A 20,017-nucleotide genomic window follows, 5' to 3' on the forward strand; every position below is an offset into this window, starting at 1 on the left:
CGCCCAAACATGATCATCTTAAGCAACTGAGTGATTATTCTGTTGAATCAAGACACCTCGCATTCGCACCGATCCGCGGCTCCGGATCTACTAGGGCTTTGATTCCACTTGCGAACAGAGAACTCGGAGCGTCTCACAACCTCACAATGCCGATGACATTCACCATGATGGATGATACGTCAACATCCTCAAGTCTTGGAACATCTGATCGCCCATAACGTACTCCACGTTGCCTTCGCCTTCCGGTTCAATATTCCGACATCAATGGGCAGCAATATTCGTCGAAGCATTCATGATTCAGTACTTTTGGACATTGGCTACAGGATTGAAAGACCCACAACAACAAGCATCATTGGTCTAGTGGTAGAATTCATCGTTGCCATCGATGAGGCCCGTGTTCGATTCACGGATGATGCATTGATAGATTTCTTTTTGACCGTTTGAAACTTGCTTTTTTTGCAAGCGAAGCTTTCAGATTTGAGGGCCAGTGGCACATGCGAGCCACCGCGGAGTAGGTACACAAGGCAGTGCACACAGAGGTCAATCCTCCCAATCCGGGCAACGCAATTCCTGTGGTTTCAGGGGTTCTTACGGCTGAGATGTTTTTGCTCCTGAGCCTGAGTCGTACAGATCTCGGTAACTTTTTCTTTCGAATCGTCTCTGCATTATTACCTACCCAAATCCCATAGCTAAGGGTTTGACCAGGCACAGGGCAATCTCCGGGAAATTTCGGTATATCATTACATCGCTGTCGTCTAGCCTCGAGTTATTCTTGCTGGGATTGAAGTGTTAACCGGTTGATTCCTTAGATATATATCCGCGACACTTTAGAGGAGTACCGCACAGCAAAATAGAACTTACACGATCTAAACGTTCATGTGCTGTTACAATGAGGACGGAGCAACCCTATCTCAGCAGAATCAGGACATTGACATTGTTCCAATTGATGCGTCCAGCCGGTGTTTGCCTATCCAGGCTCGGAAAATTATCGATGTTTGTCAACGAGGGATGCCCGACCGGTTATTTAATCTCAGGCAGGAAGTCAGTTCGTATATTCTGAGCCTTACCATCCGGCATTATGTACTGCACCCCATTGGAATACATTGCTGGCTTGTTGTGGTGCGAGATATGTATCTAGGTGAGCGACTATGACTGCTGATTCTAGCCTTATGCTTCCTTCCACTTCACGAGAGGGCGATCCTGCTAGGAATGCCGATCCCATAGATGAAGATCTTTCTATTCTAGACAATGATGCGTCTATGCCAATCGCGGTTGTTGGTATGGGGTTTAGAGGTCCCGGCGATGCAACCAATATCGAGAAGCTATGGGCGATTATGCGTGAGGGTCGCAAAGCTTTTGGAGTACTACCTAAGCGTGAGAAGCCGTCCAGTTATGAATCAGTAAGTCAAGATGCCCTTTGAGCATTTCCACCCTTGTTCACGCTGTTTAGAAGGGCGCGGAACGAGGGCACTTTCTCCAAGAAGACATCTCATTGTTTGACGCTCCATCTTTCGACCTGAACAGCGATGAGGCAGCAATGCTACATCCGCAAGAACGTCTTTTGCTCGAGGTCACGTATGAAGCGCTTGAAAATGCTGGCATAGCACTGGCCGCTCTATCCAGAACGCGGGCATCGTGCTTTGTGGCTTCGTCGAACTGCAGTTCTACGCCTAGGGAGCCCAGCGCAGGCCAGTCCGAATCAAGCATAGCACGTCGTGTATCAGAGAATTTTCATTTTGAGGGCCTCTCGGTCACGCTGGATACGCCCTGCTCCGACAGCCTTGTTGCCCTGCACCTAGCGTGCCAGAGCCTTCGAAGCTCCGAGTCGGCAATGGCCATTGTGGCGGGGGTGAATATCATCTCGAGCCCTGATCGCTTAGATACTGCATCAGATACCCCGTAAGTTCATAGATTTGATTCTGTATACCGCTAATGCAGCTAGGGCTCTGCTCCCGAACGGGCGGACCCTCAGTCAAAATGCCGGTGGCTGTGAGATGGGCGAAGGGATAGGGTGCTTGATCCTAAAACCTTTGAAGAACGCCGTGCATGATAATGATCCGATTCGAGCTATCATTCGCGGTTCAGGTATACACAGCGGTGGAAGCACGGAACCCACAAGGGTTTTTAACGGAAGAGCCCACAATGCCTTGATACAGAGCGTTTACGATACAGCAGGCCTTGTCGCGCAGAGTACGGAGTTTATTGAAATCCATGGCCTAGAGGCAAAAACCGACTATTCAAAAACGGTCGCAGCTTGTACGAGTCGTTTTGGACTGAGACATCCACAAGATCCTCTTCGGTTAGGATCACTCCAGGCAAACATTGGCCATTTGGGAGGCGCAAGCGGCGTGGCCAGTGTTATCAAGACAGCGTTGATGTTGGAGCAACAGATGTTTCTACCTAGTGGCGATTTGAGTGGCTTGCTCGGTGAAGCTATGGACGAAGAGTGGAATGTCAAGGTATGGTGGCAGAGCTTGCTATACATTCTCCATTGACTGTCGTATAGCTTCCAGTCGAATGCGAGCCCTGGGATACTCGGGGGCCGCACCGCGCATCTGTCATCAATCTCAGCCCTCAAAATACAGCTCATGTGATTTTAGAGGACGCTGCGGGCTACTTGGCTCAACGGCATTTGGCCATTGTCGAAAGTAGAATTCCGCAGGAACGTGGAAGCCGGGCCCGGATTTTCTTAATCTCAGCTATGGATGAGCAGTCGCTTAGAAGTCGGATTCAGAGTCTTCAGATATATCTACAAGGAAACGCTGATGATTCGAGCGACGAGTGGATGAACAACCTCGCATTTACTTTGAGCGAGCGACGCACAGCGCATTTGTACAGGACGGTGGTAATCAGCGAGTCTGTCACGAAACTCAGGACTCGGTTGGCTTCCCGAGTTAAAATCCTCAACGCCAACAAGACGCCGGTCGTTGGATTTGTCTTTACTGGGCAAGGTGCACAATGGCCTGGTATGGGGAAGGAGCTGCTGGACTCTCACCCAGTATTTCGTCAATCTATGCAGCGAGTGAACAGCTACATGAGCCGGCTTGGGGCGCCTTACAACATCATAGGTTCGTTGTTCCATACACTTTGTACATACACACTATGGTCCTGACCTAATCGTAACAGACGAGATACTGAAGAATAAGGACACCTCAAACCTGGATGACCCGCTCCTCAGCCAACCCATTTGCTCTGCTCTGCAGATAGCGCTTGTCGACCTGCTGGCAGCATGGGGCATACACCCCGATGCAGTAACTGGTCACTCCAGTGGCGAGATCGCAGCTGCCTATGCTGCAGGGATGTTGACAATGGAAGACGCCATCACGATAGCTTACTATCGTGGCGTCCTCGGTAGTGCGTTGTCCAAAAGGCAAGCCCGAGGGGCAATGACCGCCGTGGGGCTGTCGGCGTCTGATGCAGAACCGTATGTTGCAGCTCTCAAGACAGGCAAAGCGACCATTGGCTGCATCAACAGCCCAACTAGCGTCACTGTATCCGGCGACGCACCAGGGATTGAGGAGCTGGAAATCGTCCTCGAAGCCAAGGGAGTGTTTGTCCGGCGACTGGATGTGGATGTTGCTTACCACTCCCACCATATGGACTTGGTTGCACGTGAATATCTTGACGCCATGGCAGGCATCATCCCAGTGACAGTTGATGGCCATGGCAGACGAGTGCAATTCTTCTCGTCTGTTACTGGGTGCGAGATCTTTTCTGCAGATCTTGGCCCACAATACTGGCTGGATAACTTGGCAGACCAGGTTAGGATGGTTGATGCAATCCAGGCACTGTGCTTTGGAACCAAGAGTCACGATTCGAATGCACAGTCGAACTCCAGCGTTGCGGTCGACTCTCTGGTCGAGATAGGGCCTCATGCAGCCCTCGCTGGCCCTATCCGGCAAATCCTGAAAGCAAGCTGCGATCTAGACAAAGCGAACATTGAATATACCAGCGTTTTGATCAAAGGCATGGATGGCACATCAAGTGCATTGACCGTGGCCGCCGCGTTGGTTGTCAAGGGATTGCCTGTGAATTTCCAAGCGGTTAATCGTCCCGACGCCATATACAAGCCCCAAGTACTGGTTGATCTTCCTCCGTACAACTGGAATCATGCGACCTCCTACGGCATGGGGCCGCCCAAAAGTGATGCTGTCCAAACCCGCCTCTACCGAAGTCAAGATACGATTGGCAAATCAAGCACGTCCTATCCTGGTCCCGAATTTTCAACTAACGGACCGGATAATCGAACCGTATACAAAGTAGTCTGGAAACCAGCAGAGGAAACCCTATCCCAGATTCCGCCGGGGACATCCCCCATCGTTGCTCGCAAATCCCGGCATCCTGCCGCGGCGAATTCAAGCACAGTCCAGATTATTAGGGAAGATGGCGACTCTGGGGTGTGTATACCACACTTACAGAACCTACTGGAGTCCTGTAATTGCACAGTTGGCGTCTCTGACATACAGCGCACCCGAGACGAGGACATAGCAGGGAAGTTTTGTATTGTCCTTAGCGAACTCAAATACTCAATACTCGGCCTACTCGAAGATAGCACACTGCGAACAATCAAGCGCATGCTCCAGACCGCAGCAGGAGTCCTCTGGGTTACGCGAGGTGGTACCGGAAACCCAACATATCCCGAATCGTCTTTGATCAATGGCTTTGCCCGCTCAGTTCGCTCAGCGTCTTGCACCAAATTGTTCGTAACACTTGATCTAAACGGCGAAGGTTTTCTCTATCCTCAGCAGGCAGCGGAGGCGATTTACGATCTTTTCTATGGACGAATACTCCATCCCCCTTCGACGGTGTGCCGTGAATCAGAGTATGCTGAAAGACAAGGGGTGCTCCATGTTCCTCGAGTTGTGCAAGACCTCCGTTCGATTGAGAGACTTGCAAGCATTTCTGACGCTCAAGAAAAAGGGGATTCAGATAGCCTCTTTCGTGCGGATGCGTCCTACATGGTTGTAGATGCTGTGGGAAAGCTTGGCATTGCGGTTGCAGTCTGGATGGTTGAAAAGGGTGCCAGGAATATCATATTGGTGACGCATTATGGCATAACCGATGCGGTGTCTAAAGATACGATAGAGGTCCGGAAAAGCAAAGACGTGAACTTTGTCTCGAAGACAGTCGATATTTCGGACGCTGACAGTGTCGCGGCTCTGGCAGCTGATCTTGCAGATACAGCGCCGCCTATACGCGGTGTCATCCACGTTGCCACGGCAGTCAAAGTAGGTTTCCCAATAAGTTCCCAGACTAAGTGCTGATCAAATCCAGCATGTTCCCTTTCACGAAATGACAACCGCAGATTATCATGCCGTCTTCCAGCCAATGTATCACGGGACCTGGAACCTCCATCGCCACCTTCCAAGAGATCTAAACTTCTTCATCATGGTCTCCTCAGTTAGCCACATGCTGAGTACCGCAACCCACGCAGCCTATTCCGCGGCCTCGTCATTAATGGACAGCTTTGCCGCGTACCGGAACCGAGCCGGTCTCCACGCCGTATCTATTCATCTTGGCCAGAATGCAGAGAACAATATAGAACAAACGGCTGAAGGGTCGGCAGAGCTGAGGACACACATATCTGAGAGCACTGATACAGAGGCTCTCATGTCGTTCCTCGAATTGGCGATTACATCGCAACCGCAATCAGACATCAACCATTCGTCTCAGCTTATTGCTGGAATTGGGGGGTGGAAGGAGGGCACATCATTGTCTGATCTTGGTACATCGCTTGTTGCTTCTCCTCGGCGAGATATTTAGGCCGGTCTGAATGGGACTCGGGCTCGGCGGCCGTCCGTTTAATTTTCCTGCTACTACTGAGTGCCTGCCTAGCCCGTGCTTACCCAAACACTTAGACGCCTCGAACAAGCCGGGATGTGGGAACCAATTTAATCATTCGTCCGATGGTATCCATTCCTCAGTCTGGCCTACTCAGGTCCCATCTCGCATTCCCGAGTTCGGGCCAGGTCCGATTAGGGCTGGGTACAGAATGCTTGGAACACGACAGCAGCCAGCCAACAAGCACAACCGCCACCAGAGAAGCGCGATATGGAAGAAAATATCAGTCTACACACGCTCCTAGATAAGATTCTGATACTAAAGGAGATATGCTGTGTTTTGGGGTTCTCTGCGTCTAGGACGACCACGTGTCTAATGCTCGCTTGCCAGATGAGTGAGAGGTAATGAAGTTCGGCAAGGCGCAGCCGCAGCATGAGGAGAGGCATCTTGCGCAGGCGTGGGAGGAGTTGGGGGGAGGATGGATGCAGACTTTATGCATGCTGCGATGGCTGATACACGGAAAGAGAGATTGGAGAAGCACCAGGAGAATTTTTATACTACTTGGGGGCAGAGATGGGAGAGGCGACGCGAGCAGCAGATGCCATGGGTGGGGAAGGAAACATAGGTATTTAGATAGAATTCTCTTTGGTGGCTTCTAGCTTGTATTCCGTCTATTTACACCCCATTCTTTGCTTTGGTCTCGAATCCAATGGATGCTATGCAATACCCATCATCTTTATCTTGTCAAAACAGAAGCAGCCCATCTCTTAAAGCACCAATTCAATCAAAATCATCTAGACAGCCCAAACATCCGCAAACGGATCCCGACTACTGTCATCATGCCACTCATACTCCATGAACTCAGCGATAGTCGTCGCATTCTCCTTCCCATACCACATCTCCACAAACGCCAGCGTGGCATCAATCCCCGCCGAAATCCCCGAAGATGACCAAATATTCCCGTCAACAACCCACCGCGCCTCCCGGACCCACGTCGTATTCGGCCCGTTACGTATGACACTGTCCCAAGACGCTTTGTTCGTCGTCGCGCGCCGCCCATCCAGGATGCCCGTTTTGGCGACAAGCGTTGAGCCCGTGCAGACGGTTATCAGGTAGCGGAGATTCGGGTATGTGTTTTTGATGTAGTTGAGTTCCGCATCCATATTCGGGGCCCGGGTCCCCAGACCGCCGGGGACGATGAGGACGTCCAGTTCTGGATTATCGGCGAATGTATGTGTGGGGTTTATTGTTGGGAAGAAGGAGGAGTTGAAGGGGTTCATTGCCGCGCTTTGGGGTTTTGTGGAGACGGGGTCGAGCGTTGTGGAGAGGAGGTAGAGTTGCAGGTTTTCGTGACGCCGGGCTACCCAGGAGAGGACTTCGAGGGGCCCGAAGACGTCGAGGATTTCGAAGGTTGGGAAGAGGAGCATGCCGTATTTTGTTGGGGGTGCTGGGAGGGGAGTTGGGATTGGCGATGGAGTGGGCGTGGGTGTGGCGGTTGCGAGGGGGTCTGGCGGTGTTTGTGTTAGTTGGTCTTGATCTCTTCCAATGTTTGTATGGGCGTTGAAGGAGGTTGGAAGGCAGAGAGTGTTAATATGGTACCTTGGGCTGTAGCACCAGCGCATGCAAGACAGAGGCAGAGGAAGGCGATGAGGGCTTTGACGGCCATGGTCAGCATCTTGTTGTTGGTTGTTGCAGTTGGAGTTGGTTGGAGTGGAAGATCAAGATTCGAGGAGAAACGTGGTTTAAGTATGTTGAATTCCTGCCCCTTTTTTGAAATGTGAATGCCTTCCTCTGAGAGGATTGTGTTGGCGCTTGCATTGACCCAATTATTTGTGTGAATGGGAACAGGGCCCGCCAAGAAGTGTTTTGAGCACATTTGCGTGGTTTCAGCACGCACTTGGCTGAAGGATTCTGCTTACAGACTCCGTGTGCTGGAGGATATCCCGTGAAGAAATTAGACAGGGGCATAAACCGCTTTGTACTTCTTACAGGCCAAGGAGATAATGTTCTTGTCAGGATTTCTGGGAACTATATCTGAGTCGAAGGAATGTGCGATGTATGGGGATTTGGGGCTAAGGGGGTTCAAGGTCTAGGGGAAGGGGGAGGAAATCGTATCTCTCTGCTGTACTTGATGTTTTCGTCTCGAGTCCGATGGATAGAAGTAGTGATGTGTGTCAGGGAATTACCAGAATCAGACCATGTTCGAGGTCAAAGTAAAGTATAACCGGCAATCTACCCATCATGACAGCCGCCATCCTGCCAAACTTTGCCTATAACGTCCCAGGATCATTTCATTGAGGGTGATGCCGCCAGAACGGTGCAGAAGATCCCCGTGTTGAAAGTCATCACCGCTAGCATCCTTCTCTAAGTTACCGGGGTCGCGACCATGAAGTAGATCGGGACCGGCACAGCAGGTTTACGCACAGGATATACCCAAGAAAGGCCCTAAGGCCTTCCAAGAACGCGCGCCCTCCGCCACCACGCGGCTCCACGGCGCCTTGTGCGTCCATCTCAGTAGAATGCCAGCGAGGCAATCCCGTAGTCTGAGCGCAAGAGACGGTTGGCCTTTATCCGAGTCGTCAGCGACGAGGCCAAGCCTGCCTTGGTCCTCGTAGTCGGATCGCGCGAAGTGCCGTCTTCCGTCTTCTCCTCACTATTGGCCTCGAGGTGCCGCGGGAGTGGACTGAGTCGTGCTTTGGGGTGGAGGGGCGGAGATGGGTATGGCGGGAGTACCTGGAGGTGCGGAGTGATCAAGATCGAGTTGGAAGCAAAGGGCTGCGAGGAAGCGGTTGAGGAAGACGAGGGTGAAGAGGACGAAGAGGGTGAGGAGGTAGGTAAAGGTGGAGATCGCTGAAGAAGAGGGTGATAGTTGTGCTGGAGATGCAGATGGCGGGCATGCTCCTAGGCATGTTGTGGGCCTTGTGATTGTGATTGTGGCCGTGGTCCAAGTCCATTGTGGGGAGTGAATGTGTCCGTGGGGAATCATGCCTATAGAGGACTGCATTGTACCATCATATGTGGTCTAAAAGTAAGGCAATAAACTGTATGTCCCTGGATGTACTTAGTCCAGCGCACCTAGAGCAGCTAATACACCTGCAGCAGTGGCTGCTACAGTCGTGTGTAATTTGCATGAAGCTGGTTGTTATGAGCGCAAATATGTTCCTCACCCCTCAAAGGCTTTTGGGACTTGGAGCAGGGCCTATATAACTCTGCTAACCTTGTTTTCTTAGACAATGCAACCACAAGACATTATCAGCGTCTCTCCAGCCCTCTGTTGCCGCGATCATGACTATACCGGTCCTGTTCTTCTCCTCCACCACTTCCCTTTGCAACATCTGCCTTCAGTAGGGAGCATGGTTGTACAGTTAAATCAAGGTATAAAGACAAGCAAGGCCAACACTGATATGCTACCGGTTTTCACCCAAAGCTATATAGGCGACAGGTACTGCCACCAGCTTGGTTCCAAATGCCACGCCAAGCGCGGGGTAACGCAACCCAACCTCCTCTTTCCTCCATCTCCTCCTTCACCTTCACGTTTGCTTCTTTCATTACCGCAACCATCCCTAAAAGCAACATGGACTCCCTGAGCCGCGAGATTCTGGATCTAATTGTCTTTCATATTGCTGGCTACGACCCGCCTTTTCCCCCGCTGCGAAGAGAACCCTTGCCGCAACTCTCGTGTTATGCGGCAATCTCCAAAAAGTGGCAGCAAGCCGTGGAAAGATACACCTTCTATACAATTTCGACAGATAGCGCCAGCTTTGACATGCTAAGATACGTTACCCGCACAATTCCCCGTCGACGCCATGTCAATGAGCTCTTCTACCGTATTGAACTGCCCCGCTTCAGTGTTGAACGCGCGCAACATCGCGAGGGGCGTGAAGAGCACGAGGCAAATCTCACTGCCTTCCAGGAAAGTCTCACGCGACTCTGGAATGAGCTTGCTACCTGGCAAGAACCCCATATGTCGCCGCGCGGGGTTTTGCTAAATGTGACCGCCAATGCGTTGAATTATTTCGATGTATCCGTAGACTCGGACTACCAAAATCGCTGGGATCTCCCTGCTCACAGCTTAACCCTACCCAGCGACAAAGAGCCTAGCCTCCCCACAATCAACTGCGTGACAAGCCTAAAGGTCGGAGAACCCCTGACTCGTCGGATCTACCCCTCTGCTATCGAACAGATGCTTCACTCCCTACCCAACTTGCGTCACTTGAACATTCGGCTGGACTCAGTCCCGCTTAAGAATAGGTCAATGTGGAGGGAGATGCGAAATGCTCTGGCCCGTGCCTTGGACGCACCTCCCTTGAGGTTCCTGGAATCTCTCGAGATTAACGAATTCCAGAGATTAATCCCTTGCAATCATAGTTACGACCTTGCCGACAATGACCCTGACTATCCCAACGGGGATCACCTGTGCCAAGCGATGCGCAAGCTTGCCCAAACGTCCTTACGGAAGCTCATATTTCATGGTCGCATTTCACCAACTCTCTGGGCAGTCGATCGCGAAGACGCGAACCAGCAGCAAATCTCATTCCCTTTTCTGAAAGAAGTGCGCGTCTTGTTTTATATGTTTACGTACGACGGGCGTTGGTATTATACCGGCAATCGAGGCGCCGAGGCAGCGGCCCAGGTGGACATGGACCGAATAGCAAGGGAAGCAGACACCGACCCCCGCTATGACTACGACTCAGATTCTTCCTTTAACTTCCCTCCCCGCGAAACTAGGCGGGAGTCGTTCCTCAATGGCAATCGTCCCCATCGTCCCTGGCGAAAGCGGCCCGACACGGAGATGTTCAATCCATTGATGCGAGCCCTTGTATCGGCTACATTGCGGATGCCCAGTTTACAAATCCTTGATGTCAAAACTGATAACTATGATCACTACCACATTCAAGTTGCTGTCGAGTACTTAGAGCCGGGTGTCCAGGCCCAGTATATCCCGCCAGATCAGCAGACAGGTGTGCAGTTGGCGAAAAGAAGGTGGACTGTGACCCATCAACGGAAAACGTCTTGGGATCTACCGGATGACATACGGGCTATGATGCAAGAGAGGGCTGGCGAGGATGGAATCATTATTGAGGCTGAGATGTGGAAGAAATATGACGATGATTCACTAACAGATGAAGATGATGTTAGAGAGGAAAGCCCCGATGACTTAGATGGTCCGCTTGATTGGCAGTGGGAGCTTTGAGAGGAAAAGGCACAGTTGAGTATGAATCAATTAATATAACTTTCACGCACCAGAAGCGTTAGAAGAGGACTGTCATCGCTGCTAAAGAGATATCACAATATTTGAAACTTCTTCCTCCTATAGGTTCAATCAACAATCCTCCTTTCTTAATTATAAAGTGTTTATGTTTTCTGCCCACCCAGCTTTGACCTGTCAACTTGGCCAATATGTGAGGATTGGTAGCCACAGACACTGTTTGGGTGCATCTTTTGACATAAGAGACCCCAGATAACGCTGCACTGCAGTTCTGTCATGGTTCTCCGTGAGCCTGCTTTTAGAACCACTATTACTATGCTCCGTAGACAATGGTCTGGGGATACTAGGTACTGGTGTTGAAGCTTCTGGTCAGTGGCAAGATAGTTGGACGTCCCTTTGTGCAAAGTCGGTTCTGGCGCCTCCAGGGTAATATCTACCGTCGAGTATATTCCTGGAGTAGGAGATACTTCTCAAAGGTAGCGAGGTGTGAGCAAAGCTGGCCTGGTGACTAACACAACAACTTTCCCTCCTGTCCTTCTTCCTTCCTTCCCTCTCTCACTCACCCTCAACCACCCATCCATCTCACTCAACGTTCGAAGGAAGCCGCGATGCCCGTTACGATGGACTCACTCAGTGCTGAGCTTCTCGATCTCATTGTCTTCCATCGCGGATACGATTATGAAGGATGTCCTCGCGATGACGATGGCATTCCATTCTATTCGCATCGGCATCATCTGGCCAGATACGCTTCATTATCTCGCAGGTGGCAAGCTGCCGTCGAAAGGTACACATTTTAAGCCATCCAAGTATCCGGTCACGACTTTAAGCGGCTGAAAGAGACGGTGGGCGCATGTCCGCGACGGCTGAGGTATCTCAAACAGCTTTTCTATGACCTTGATCTGCCCGGCTATATCGTTCGTTATAACAAGAAGCGACCTTATCCCACATTCTTTCGCCATGGTCTTTTGCAACTCTGGGAGGAACTCGCCGCTTGGAAGGAACCGTATGTTGCTCCCCGCGGCATCACACTGGAGCTGCGCGCGAAGACTTGTTGGACTTGTCCTCTCGGAACGGAACCACAAACTCGGGATTCAGGTGCTAAACGTGGCTTAAGTCTTGACGATATTTCGGGGAGCTCTCCTACCCTTCCCGTGGTCCCCTGCGTGACGGGGTTGTTCGTCGGTAGACCTGGCCATCGAATCAATCCTACCACCATTGGCCAGATGATTCTTTCTTTGCCCAACTTGCGGAGTCTAGATATTACGCTTGGCATGATTCGACACAAGCATAGGGCTCTTCGCAGGGAATTAAAGTCTTCGCTAGCGCTCGTTCTAGAGACTCCAACCCTCCAACGCCTGCAACGTCTCAATCTGGCTTTGGATGAGCACGCGCCCCTCAGTCATAGCTCCTGGACCAAGGCAGACCCCGAATATCCAAACGGAGACGACTTGGGTCGGGCAGTCTGCCGGCTAGCACAGACCTGCCTTGAGGAGCTTCATTATTCTGGCCCAGTGTCACCGGTGATTTTTGGCGTTGACCCCAACCATCCCCACCACGAGCAGAAACAATTTCCGCGATTGAAGAAACTCGACATTAAGTTCCCAATACATACCTATGACGGACGCTGGTACTACAACGATGATCCTAGTAACGTGAACAGATTTTTTTTTCACCTGGATGAGTTGCAAAAGTACGAGTACGGGTACGACTACGACTCTGACTGGTCATCAGCATCCGACACGGATGAAAGACACAACTCAACCAGAACACTGAAATTTATCCAATGGTGGCGGAGAACGGTAGACCCTGAGATGTTCGAGCCTTTGCTTCGTGCGCTGGTTTCAGCAACCCAGCGAATGCCCAAGCTCTGCGCCCTCAAATTTGTAGCCAGGAATTGGGAGACTGCGCTATATGATCTTGGAATTGAGTTCGCCGGAGGTGGCGTCCAAGCCAACTTTCTCTACCATTCCCTGATATCTGGACCATTGGTAGCGAAACCGAAGTGGGTGGTGATGCGGGGATTGAAGATGAAATGGGACCTGCCAGAGAATATAAGACGCATGATGCAGGAGCAAGCCGGTGGAAACGCCGCAATTCTCGACTCGGACGGGTATTGGATGGACCTAGCACTCGGCATTGGGGTGGGAATGTGGTCTGGAATCGAGATGCAAGGTGGCTTCGTCTTGACGGAGCGCCGTCTTTTCCCACCCGACATCCACTGATCTTGAAATTCTTGCATTTGTCTGGACGTTCTAATGTCTTCTCGCTCCATCCAGGAGCGTGGCTTCTATCTGAATACCTGATTATCAGGGAACAGCAACCTCTGCATCAGCGCGTCTACATCTCTGCCCACCTGGTAGTTCAGGGTCATTTCATGTTCACTCCGCCCTCTGACAATCCAATAGATGTTTTGCAAAACTAACAGTTGCTGCCCCAATTGAACTCTTCACGTTATAGCACTCCGCATCCCGGCCCTTCAAAATGTCTACCCTCGAATCCTCGGCCACGGTCAAGAGCCAAACCCCCAGCCTATCATCGTAATCCTCCCGTGCCCAAGCACGCCGCACCTAATCGGCACCGAGCGTCTCATACTTCGCCCTCTATATATGACATCCGCCACCGACGCAGAGGGTCTTTTCCGTTTCAGGTGTAGAGAAGATGTAGCGTCCTGGCTGTACATCCTTACTCCCCTCAACCGCTCATCCTAATTATAAGTGGAGAAAAACATTCACGCAAGAAAGGAGATCCAAAAACCCCAACAAATTACTAGATGGTACAGGATCCTGGATGGCCTCGCAGATCTTCAGCACGCCCGATGGATTTGGTGGTCTTGTTTATCGGCATTTCTCCTTCACCATCCGTCTCAACTCAGATGCCGAGAGTACCATCGGTGCCGTAGAGATAAACGCCATTCATCCCGCACCGAGTGTAGGGTATGAGTTGCATTCGGGGGTTTGGGGAGGGGGATTGCGAGCGAGGCACTGGGGGGTCTTGTTGGGACTCAGTTTGGGCTGGAGAGGGTTGGGAGTGATGGGGACGGTGAAGATGCGGCCAGGTGTAGAGAGAGGTTGTTTGCGGTGACGAGCGAGGGGAATAAGGGGAGTTTGGGGGTGTTGAGGAGGGTTGGGGTTGAGGTAGTGAAGGCGGATAGAGGTGATTGGGGACCCGGGGATAGATTGGTTGTTATGTCCATGAAGAGGGTGGATGGTAGGTAAGGTGTGAGTGTGAGGCGATGATGGGACTTGTTCTCCTTCCATAATATCGGGATCGAGAGACATACATAGGGTATATAAGGTTCTAAAACATGTATACATGGAGGGATGACTTGATGCCATTTCTATATAGGTAGCAGTTTGACTAATAGCGCAGGTATCTTAGTCCATAGTTCAGTTCCACTACATGTTTGGAAACTGAAACTAGACATGTACTTAGGTATGCTTTTCGAAGTTTCGTATGTATAGGTGGCTGCGGAAATGGTATAGATGCTGAGGTTCTTCGCCCGACTACGATAGCAGAATGTGCTAAGGCAGCGCTGAAGAAAGGCTTAACTCCCGACGTGAGCTAAGCTGGATCTCCCCTTCCATGCTTACACATCGGATCAAAGTCGAAGTCCAACGCGTTTCATGGCTTTGTTCGGTGCATAATGGTGTCAATACTGACAATGGCGATGGCTCGACTGCATCTCATGGAAGATGCAGTGCAGATGAGAATGTCTATTATCCAGGGAACATGCGCCTCTACTAGCGCTGCGAGGGCACGGTAGGATGGATCCCGCTTATATTTGTTTAATCAGCTATCTTGTTCCGATGCTGGGAGCAATCCTGGTCTCTTGCTGCCCATAAGGGCTCAAAAGAAGCCTGTGGCCTAGGACACCGGTCTGCATCTTCGCATCCATGTTGGATTTGGGGACTATTAGCCAGATCTGGATAGTTCTTCCTCTCGAGGGCCACCTTGCTTGGATGTGCAGAGGGTTACATTGTGACGAGCAGTGTGTAATACCGGTGTAATACATACAGCCAACGGGAGCAGCCTATCAATCTAATCAGATAAGGGCCCCCACTCGCTTAGGGTCTGGGCACCAAGCCACTGAAAATTTTCTCCCTCATTGCCCACTTTCTCTTTCGTTTTTTAGAGATTCGCGAGCTCAGTGGTTCAGTTTCCGCGTGGGATGGTCGAGCCACCCTCAATTTGACAATTTGTCTACAGATGACCCAGCGTAAGCAGCAAGCTCCATGATAACGCGCCAGGGTCTTGGCCCCATTCCGTGGCCGGAGGAAAACCCGTTCCAGGTCCCGCCATCACATTCATTTGGTTTCCACTTTCCACTTTCCAGCTTATGCTCTACTCCACCACTCATTTAGGAGGGCATAAGCTGCCACGGTCAAGGCTTCAGTTTACGAGTCAGTGTCCTTGACCGACGACAGACCACAAGCAAAGTAGCGAGACATCCGGTTCTACTTTTATCTCTTTTTATTGGCTGGCTCCAACTGTCTACTCCGTAATAGGCAGCACGGACAATGTCCGGATCGGTCAGCGAATGGATGAGACCTTGGCGAATAAGACATTTGCTCCTGTGGTGCCATCCCGGACATTGAGGTCGTCTGAGGAAGGAACAACCAGCCACTCTACCTGCGCTCTTTCGAGCAAAGATTGAATCGATTCATCGCAACACGCAACGACACCACCTTTGTCAACAACGATTTCCATTCTAGCTTTACATGTCTACCAATCTAGACACTACTAGGCGGACTCTCATACTGGCCAGCCTCCCACTCCTCCCGCGTAATCCGATAGCGGACCTCGCCCTCCTCAATCCCTGGCGGGGGGGTCGGATACTCGTTGAACCAGGTATCAACGTGCTTCATGCCCAGCTTCTCCATGACCTTTCTGCTAGGTTTATTCACCGTCATCGTCTCGCCAAAGACCTCATTCAACCCCAGCCCCTGAAACCCATGGCGGATAACCTCCTTTGACCCCTCTGTCGCATACCCCTTCCCCCAGTGTTCCCTGAGCAATCTGTACCCTGTCTCTGAGCGCGATGTGTCGAAGTTCTCGGTGGGCTTCGTCGGATCTTTGGGCGTTGCGGCCAGAATCCACCACCCAATCGGTTCGGAGTGACCTTCAGCGTAAGCAACCCAGGTTCCGAAGCCTGGGAGGTAGGTGCATGACTTGAGGAGCCAGTCGTGCACTTGTTTCGTCTCGTCGTCTGTTAGGGGCCGTCCGAATCCGATGTGCTTCATGACTTCGGGGTCTTGGTCGAGGGCTTTGCTGAGCGGGTAGTGCTCGTCCGCGTAGGGGACAAGCCGCAGCCGTGCGGTGTGCAGTGTCGCTTGGGCTTGGTTCATGGTGAGTTGGCAGCCCAGTGGGGTATCGACGTGTCCGAGGTATCACGAGGTCCTGAATCGTGTATAACCGTGGCGCTGGAAGCAAAGCAGAGCGGAGCGGAAAGCCGTGAGAACGGTATGCTCACCAAGACGGCTCTTTAAACTTTCTCAGCATTCTGCACGGCCTGCCTTATATGCTTGGAGTCGATGGTCAGACTCGGCATACAGGGGCCAGTGGCTAAGCCCAGGATGCCCAGACATCATTCCAGCTAAGGAAAGGAAAGGATTGGCACAGAGCGCAACCCTATCCCTGTAAGATGCTTATTGCTTATTGCATGCTGACGGCCCCGGTAATCGCTCCCTTGTTGGGCGCAGCTCCAGCGCTGATTGGTGATTGGGTCTGCATCGTCCAGTCTCTGCAAGCAATGCGCGTACATACTACACAGACACAGTCCCGAGATCGGCTTTGGGCTCGGTGAACTGCCATGCCAAGGGCCGTGAAGATACTGCCATGCTCGATCAAGTCTTGTCCGGCTGGGCAGACTGACCAGAGAACAGAGCATGGGCAGACCCCCTTGGCGCCAAGGGCATTAGATCAGATTAGACTGATAAGCTGCTTGGCGCTGTGCTCGCTTATGACCATGGCCAATGTGCTTGAGTGCTGGTCTCTTGGCCATGCCTGGAGCTTCCTAGTGCGCTGACCTGCAGCCGGGATACTTGATTAGGTGGTGGGCAAAGTTGATTGCTGGCCCACTGCAGATTGCTGCTGTTCCGAACTCAACCGCAACAGCTTTTACGGGAGGCCAGCAAGATCTCACAGCTGATCAGAATTGCATACTAGTGTCGGGCAATCTGGAGAGAGCTCCAGCTGGTGGAAGGAAGACCCTCGTCTAGCGTGGGGTGGACGTGCTAGGGTGAACCTTCGAGACCGGACCAGACAGTGCGAGCGGGAAATCCCGGTCATTCTGGAGGGCAGGATGCCAGGGTCAGCATTCCATCATACGCTAGTCGCGTACGCTGGGTCCACAGTTGAGACAACCCCCGTGCTGGACGGCCTCCTCGTGACGGTGCCTGCTCGTTCCCGGTACATTCATGCTCTGCCAAACTCACCTGCCGCCCCTCGTCTCTCTCGGCGCAGCCTCGACCGGCCACAATTACGAGAGAAATGATCAGAGTTTTCCGCCAGGATCAAGCTAAGAACTTGACTTGGGGGTCCTTGCATGTGCACGTCCGTCGGACGAACCAGGTGTGCGCATTCTCCAAGAACCAGCTGCCCGGCCGTTGCCACTCGACGCCCACGTTCTTAGGCGATTTTATCTCTCGGATCTAATCAATCAATCCATCTGTCGAGCGTGGATCCGATTCGCCTCTTTGCCTGCCCAGGCCAACTCTAATACCCAGTGGGCAGTCTACGCCGTGTCCGTCGCCCTCCGTGGCCTGACCCCGGCCGATTCTCGACCTCGCCTGTCCAGTCTGAGTGGCCAGTTGCACGACCCAACAGCCGATTTCGGGGGATAACGCGGCCGCGTAAAATTACTCTTAGTGTTGCATGCATCGGTCTGGTCGGTGGGCTTTAAAACACGTCGTTCGCTCTTTGCACCTGCTCTTGCTATTTTGTATCCTCCGATCTCAACCTCAGGATAGAAGCAGGTCAACATGGCGATCGGCTCCAAGTTCAACCTGCTTGCCACTGGTCGAAAGACCGACGGGCCTACTCTGGCGTCGGCCTCACCCCCAGACATTGAGACTCCCGCTGGCGCTGAGAAAACGGCGACCTTAACCGCCAACGACAAGGAAGCCAACATCAGCGACAACAGCAGCGACGAGGCGGCCCCGTCGCATAATGTCCAGGGTGGTGTGCAGAAGATTCAAGCTGTCACGCTGGTGTGGTCGAAATGGTCGCTGATTGCGGTTTTGTGTCTGTACGTCTATGTTCCAAAATATCTTCCTACAACGATCCCATGCTAATTGTTCTAGTCTGTGGCTCGTCACCCTCGCCAACGGCTTCCGGACCGCCATCCTCTACAGCTTGACTCCCTACGCAACGAGTAGTTTCCAGAGCCATTCGCTCCTGACTGTCATCAACATCGTGTCCAGCTCCATGGTTTCTGCCCTGTATATCCCCGTCGCAAAAGTCGTGGATGTCTGGGGCCGTGCGGAGGGGTGGCTGGTGATGGTTGGCTTCTCGACACTGGGGCTGGTCATGATGGCTGCGAGTAAGAATCTGGAGACATACTGTGCGGCGGATGTACGTCCTACCTTGAATTACCACCCAGTCTTTTGTACTTCAAGAAGCTAATGTTACATAACAGGTCTTCTACTCCGTCGGTTTCGCAGGAATGAACTACATTCTCTGCGTTCTCGCAGCAGACATCACCAACCTCCGCAATCGTGGTATCGCATTCGCCTTCACCTCCTCCCCCTACATGATCACCGCGTTCGCCGGATCCAAGGCCTCGGAGAAATTCCTCCTCAACGTGAGCTGGCGCTGGGGCTTTGGTGCCTTTGCCATCATCTTTCCCTTCGTCGCGTCGCCTGTCTACTTCGTGCTCAAGGTCGGTCTCAACCGCGCCGAGAAGCAGGGCATCATCCAGCCGCGCCAGCGCAGCGGCCGGACATTCTGGCAGAATGTGCACCACTACTTTTTCGCTTTTGATAGTGAGTCCTCACCTTTTCTCACCCACATACCCAACTAATCACTCCCTACAGTCCCAGGAGTCATCCTCCTCGCCGGCGGCCTAACCGTCTTCCTCCTCCCCTTCACCCTCGCCTCGACCGCCCCGAACGGCTGGAAAACAGACTACATCATCGCGATGATCGTAACGGGCTTCGTCGTAATGGTCCTCTTTGTGCTCTACCAAGCCTACTGGGCCCCGCAACCCTTCCTAAAATACGAGTTCCTAACCGACCGCACCGTGCTCGGCGCCTGCCTTATCGACGCAACCTACCAAATGTCCTACTACTGCTGGAACGCCTACTTCAACTCTTTCTTGCAGGTCGTCTCAAACCTCGGCGTTGCAGAAGCAGGCTACGTCGGGTCCACTTTCCAAGTCGTCTCCGGCGTTTTACTGTTCATGGTTGGCTTTGCGATCCGCAAGACTGGATACTTCCGCTGGCTGCTGTACTTCGGTGTCCCGCTGTATATCTTTGCACAGGGTCTCATGATCCACTTCCGCCAGCCAAACCAGTATATCGGGTACATTGTAATGTGCGAGATCTTTATCTCCATCGGCGGATCCATTTTCACTTTGCTCGAACAACTCGCCGTCCTCGTCGCCGTGGACCACCAGCACGTCGCGGCAGCCCTCGCCGTCCTCTTCATCTGCGGCGGAATTGGCGGCGCCGTCGGGAACGCAATCTCCGGCGCCATCTGGACGAATACGTTCCTCCCGTCGCTGATGCGGAATCTGCCGGAGAGCGAGCTGCCGAATGCGTTGAGCATTTACAGTTCTATCACGGTGCAGCTGAGCTACCCGGTCAACTCCCCAGAAAGAATTGCGATTCAGAAGTCCTATGGGTATGCGCAGACGAGGATGTTGGCTGCCGGGACCGGGATCATGGTTCTGAGCTTCATTTGGATGTTTATGATTCGGAATTATAATGTCAAGAATATGAGTCAGACGAAGGGGATGGTGTTTTAGGCGCCTTGCTTGCGTCGGATGGGCGTGCTGGATGTGGGTGGTGGTGGTTCGGGCCCGGGTAC

At 52.2% G+C, this 20,017-nt stretch overlaps 6 protein-coding genes across 6 annotated transcripts; 4 read left to right on the forward strand and 2 right to left on the reverse strand.

Moving 5' to 3' along the window:
• Window positions 1–1,169: 1,169 nt before the first annotated feature.
• Window positions 1,170–5,763, forward strand: DSM5745_08711 (type I polyketide synthase; the record flags this gene model as incomplete). The annotated part of the gene is made up of 6 exons (XM_026750727.1): window positions 1,170–1,400; window positions 1,451–1,899; window positions 1,943–2,459; window positions 2,507–3,068; window positions 3,127–5,228; window positions 5,275–5,763. 6 exons carry the CDS (start codon window positions 1,170–1,172, stop codon window positions 5,761–5,763), a joined length of 4,350 nt encoding a protein of 1,449 aa, XP_026600740.1.
• An 812-nt stretch (window positions 5,764–6,575) lies between these two features.
• On the reverse strand, window positions 6,576–7,447 carry DSM5745_08712 (DJ-1/PfpI family protein; the record flags this gene model as incomplete). The annotated part of the gene is made up of 2 exons (XM_026750728.1): window positions 6,576–7,288; window positions 7,381–7,447. 2 exons carry the CDS (start codon window positions 7,445–7,447, stop codon window positions 6,576–6,578), a joined length of 780 nt encoding a protein of 259 aa, XP_026600741.1.
• A 1,800-nt stretch (window positions 7,448–9,247) lies between these two features.
• On the forward strand, window positions 9,248–10,975 carry DSM5745_08713 (uncharacterized protein; the record flags this gene model as incomplete). The annotated part of the gene is made up of 1 exon (XM_026750729.1): window positions 9,248–10,975. One exon carries the CDS (start codon window positions 9,248–9,250, stop codon window positions 10,973–10,975), a length of 1,728 nt encoding a protein of 575 aa, XP_026600742.1.
• A 693-nt stretch (window positions 10,976–11,668) lies between these two features.
• Window positions 11,669–13,212, forward strand: DSM5745_08714 (uncharacterized protein; the record flags this gene model as incomplete). Its single annotated transcript, XM_026750730.1, has 2 exons — window positions 11,669–11,774; window positions 11,828–13,212. 2 exons carry the CDS (start codon window positions 11,669–11,671, stop codon window positions 13,210–13,212), a joined length of 1,491 nt encoding a protein of 496 aa, XP_026600743.1.
• A 2,508-nt stretch (window positions 13,213–15,720) lies between these two features.
• On the reverse strand, window positions 15,721–16,335 carry DSM5745_08715 (GNAT family N-acetyltransferase; the record flags this gene model as incomplete). Its single annotated transcript, XM_026750731.1, has 1 exon — window positions 15,721–16,335. One exon carries the CDS (start codon window positions 16,333–16,335, stop codon window positions 15,721–15,723), a length of 615 nt encoding a protein of 204 aa, XP_026600744.1.
• A 1,635-nt stretch (window positions 16,336–17,970) lies between these two features.
• On the forward strand, window positions 17,971–19,955 carry mirB (MFS siderochrome iron transporter MirB; the record flags this gene model as incomplete). Its single annotated transcript, XM_026750732.1, has 4 exons — window positions 17,971–18,236; window positions 18,292–18,562; window positions 18,627–18,972; window positions 19,024–19,955. The coding sequence occupies 4 exons, from the start codon at window positions 17,971–17,973 to the stop codon at window positions 19,953–19,955; spliced, it is 1,815 nt and encodes a 604-aa protein (XP_026600745.1).
• Between the last annotated feature and the right edge of the window lie 62 nt (window positions 19,956–20,017).

Source organism: Aspergillus mulundensis (genome assembly GCF_003369625.1).
Source record: "Aspergillus mulundensis strain DSM 5745 chromosome Unknown scaffold_10, whole genome shotgun sequence".
Lineage (NCBI taxonomy): Eukaryota > Fungi > Ascomycota > Eurotiomycetes > Eurotiales > Aspergillaceae > Aspergillus > Aspergillus mulundensis.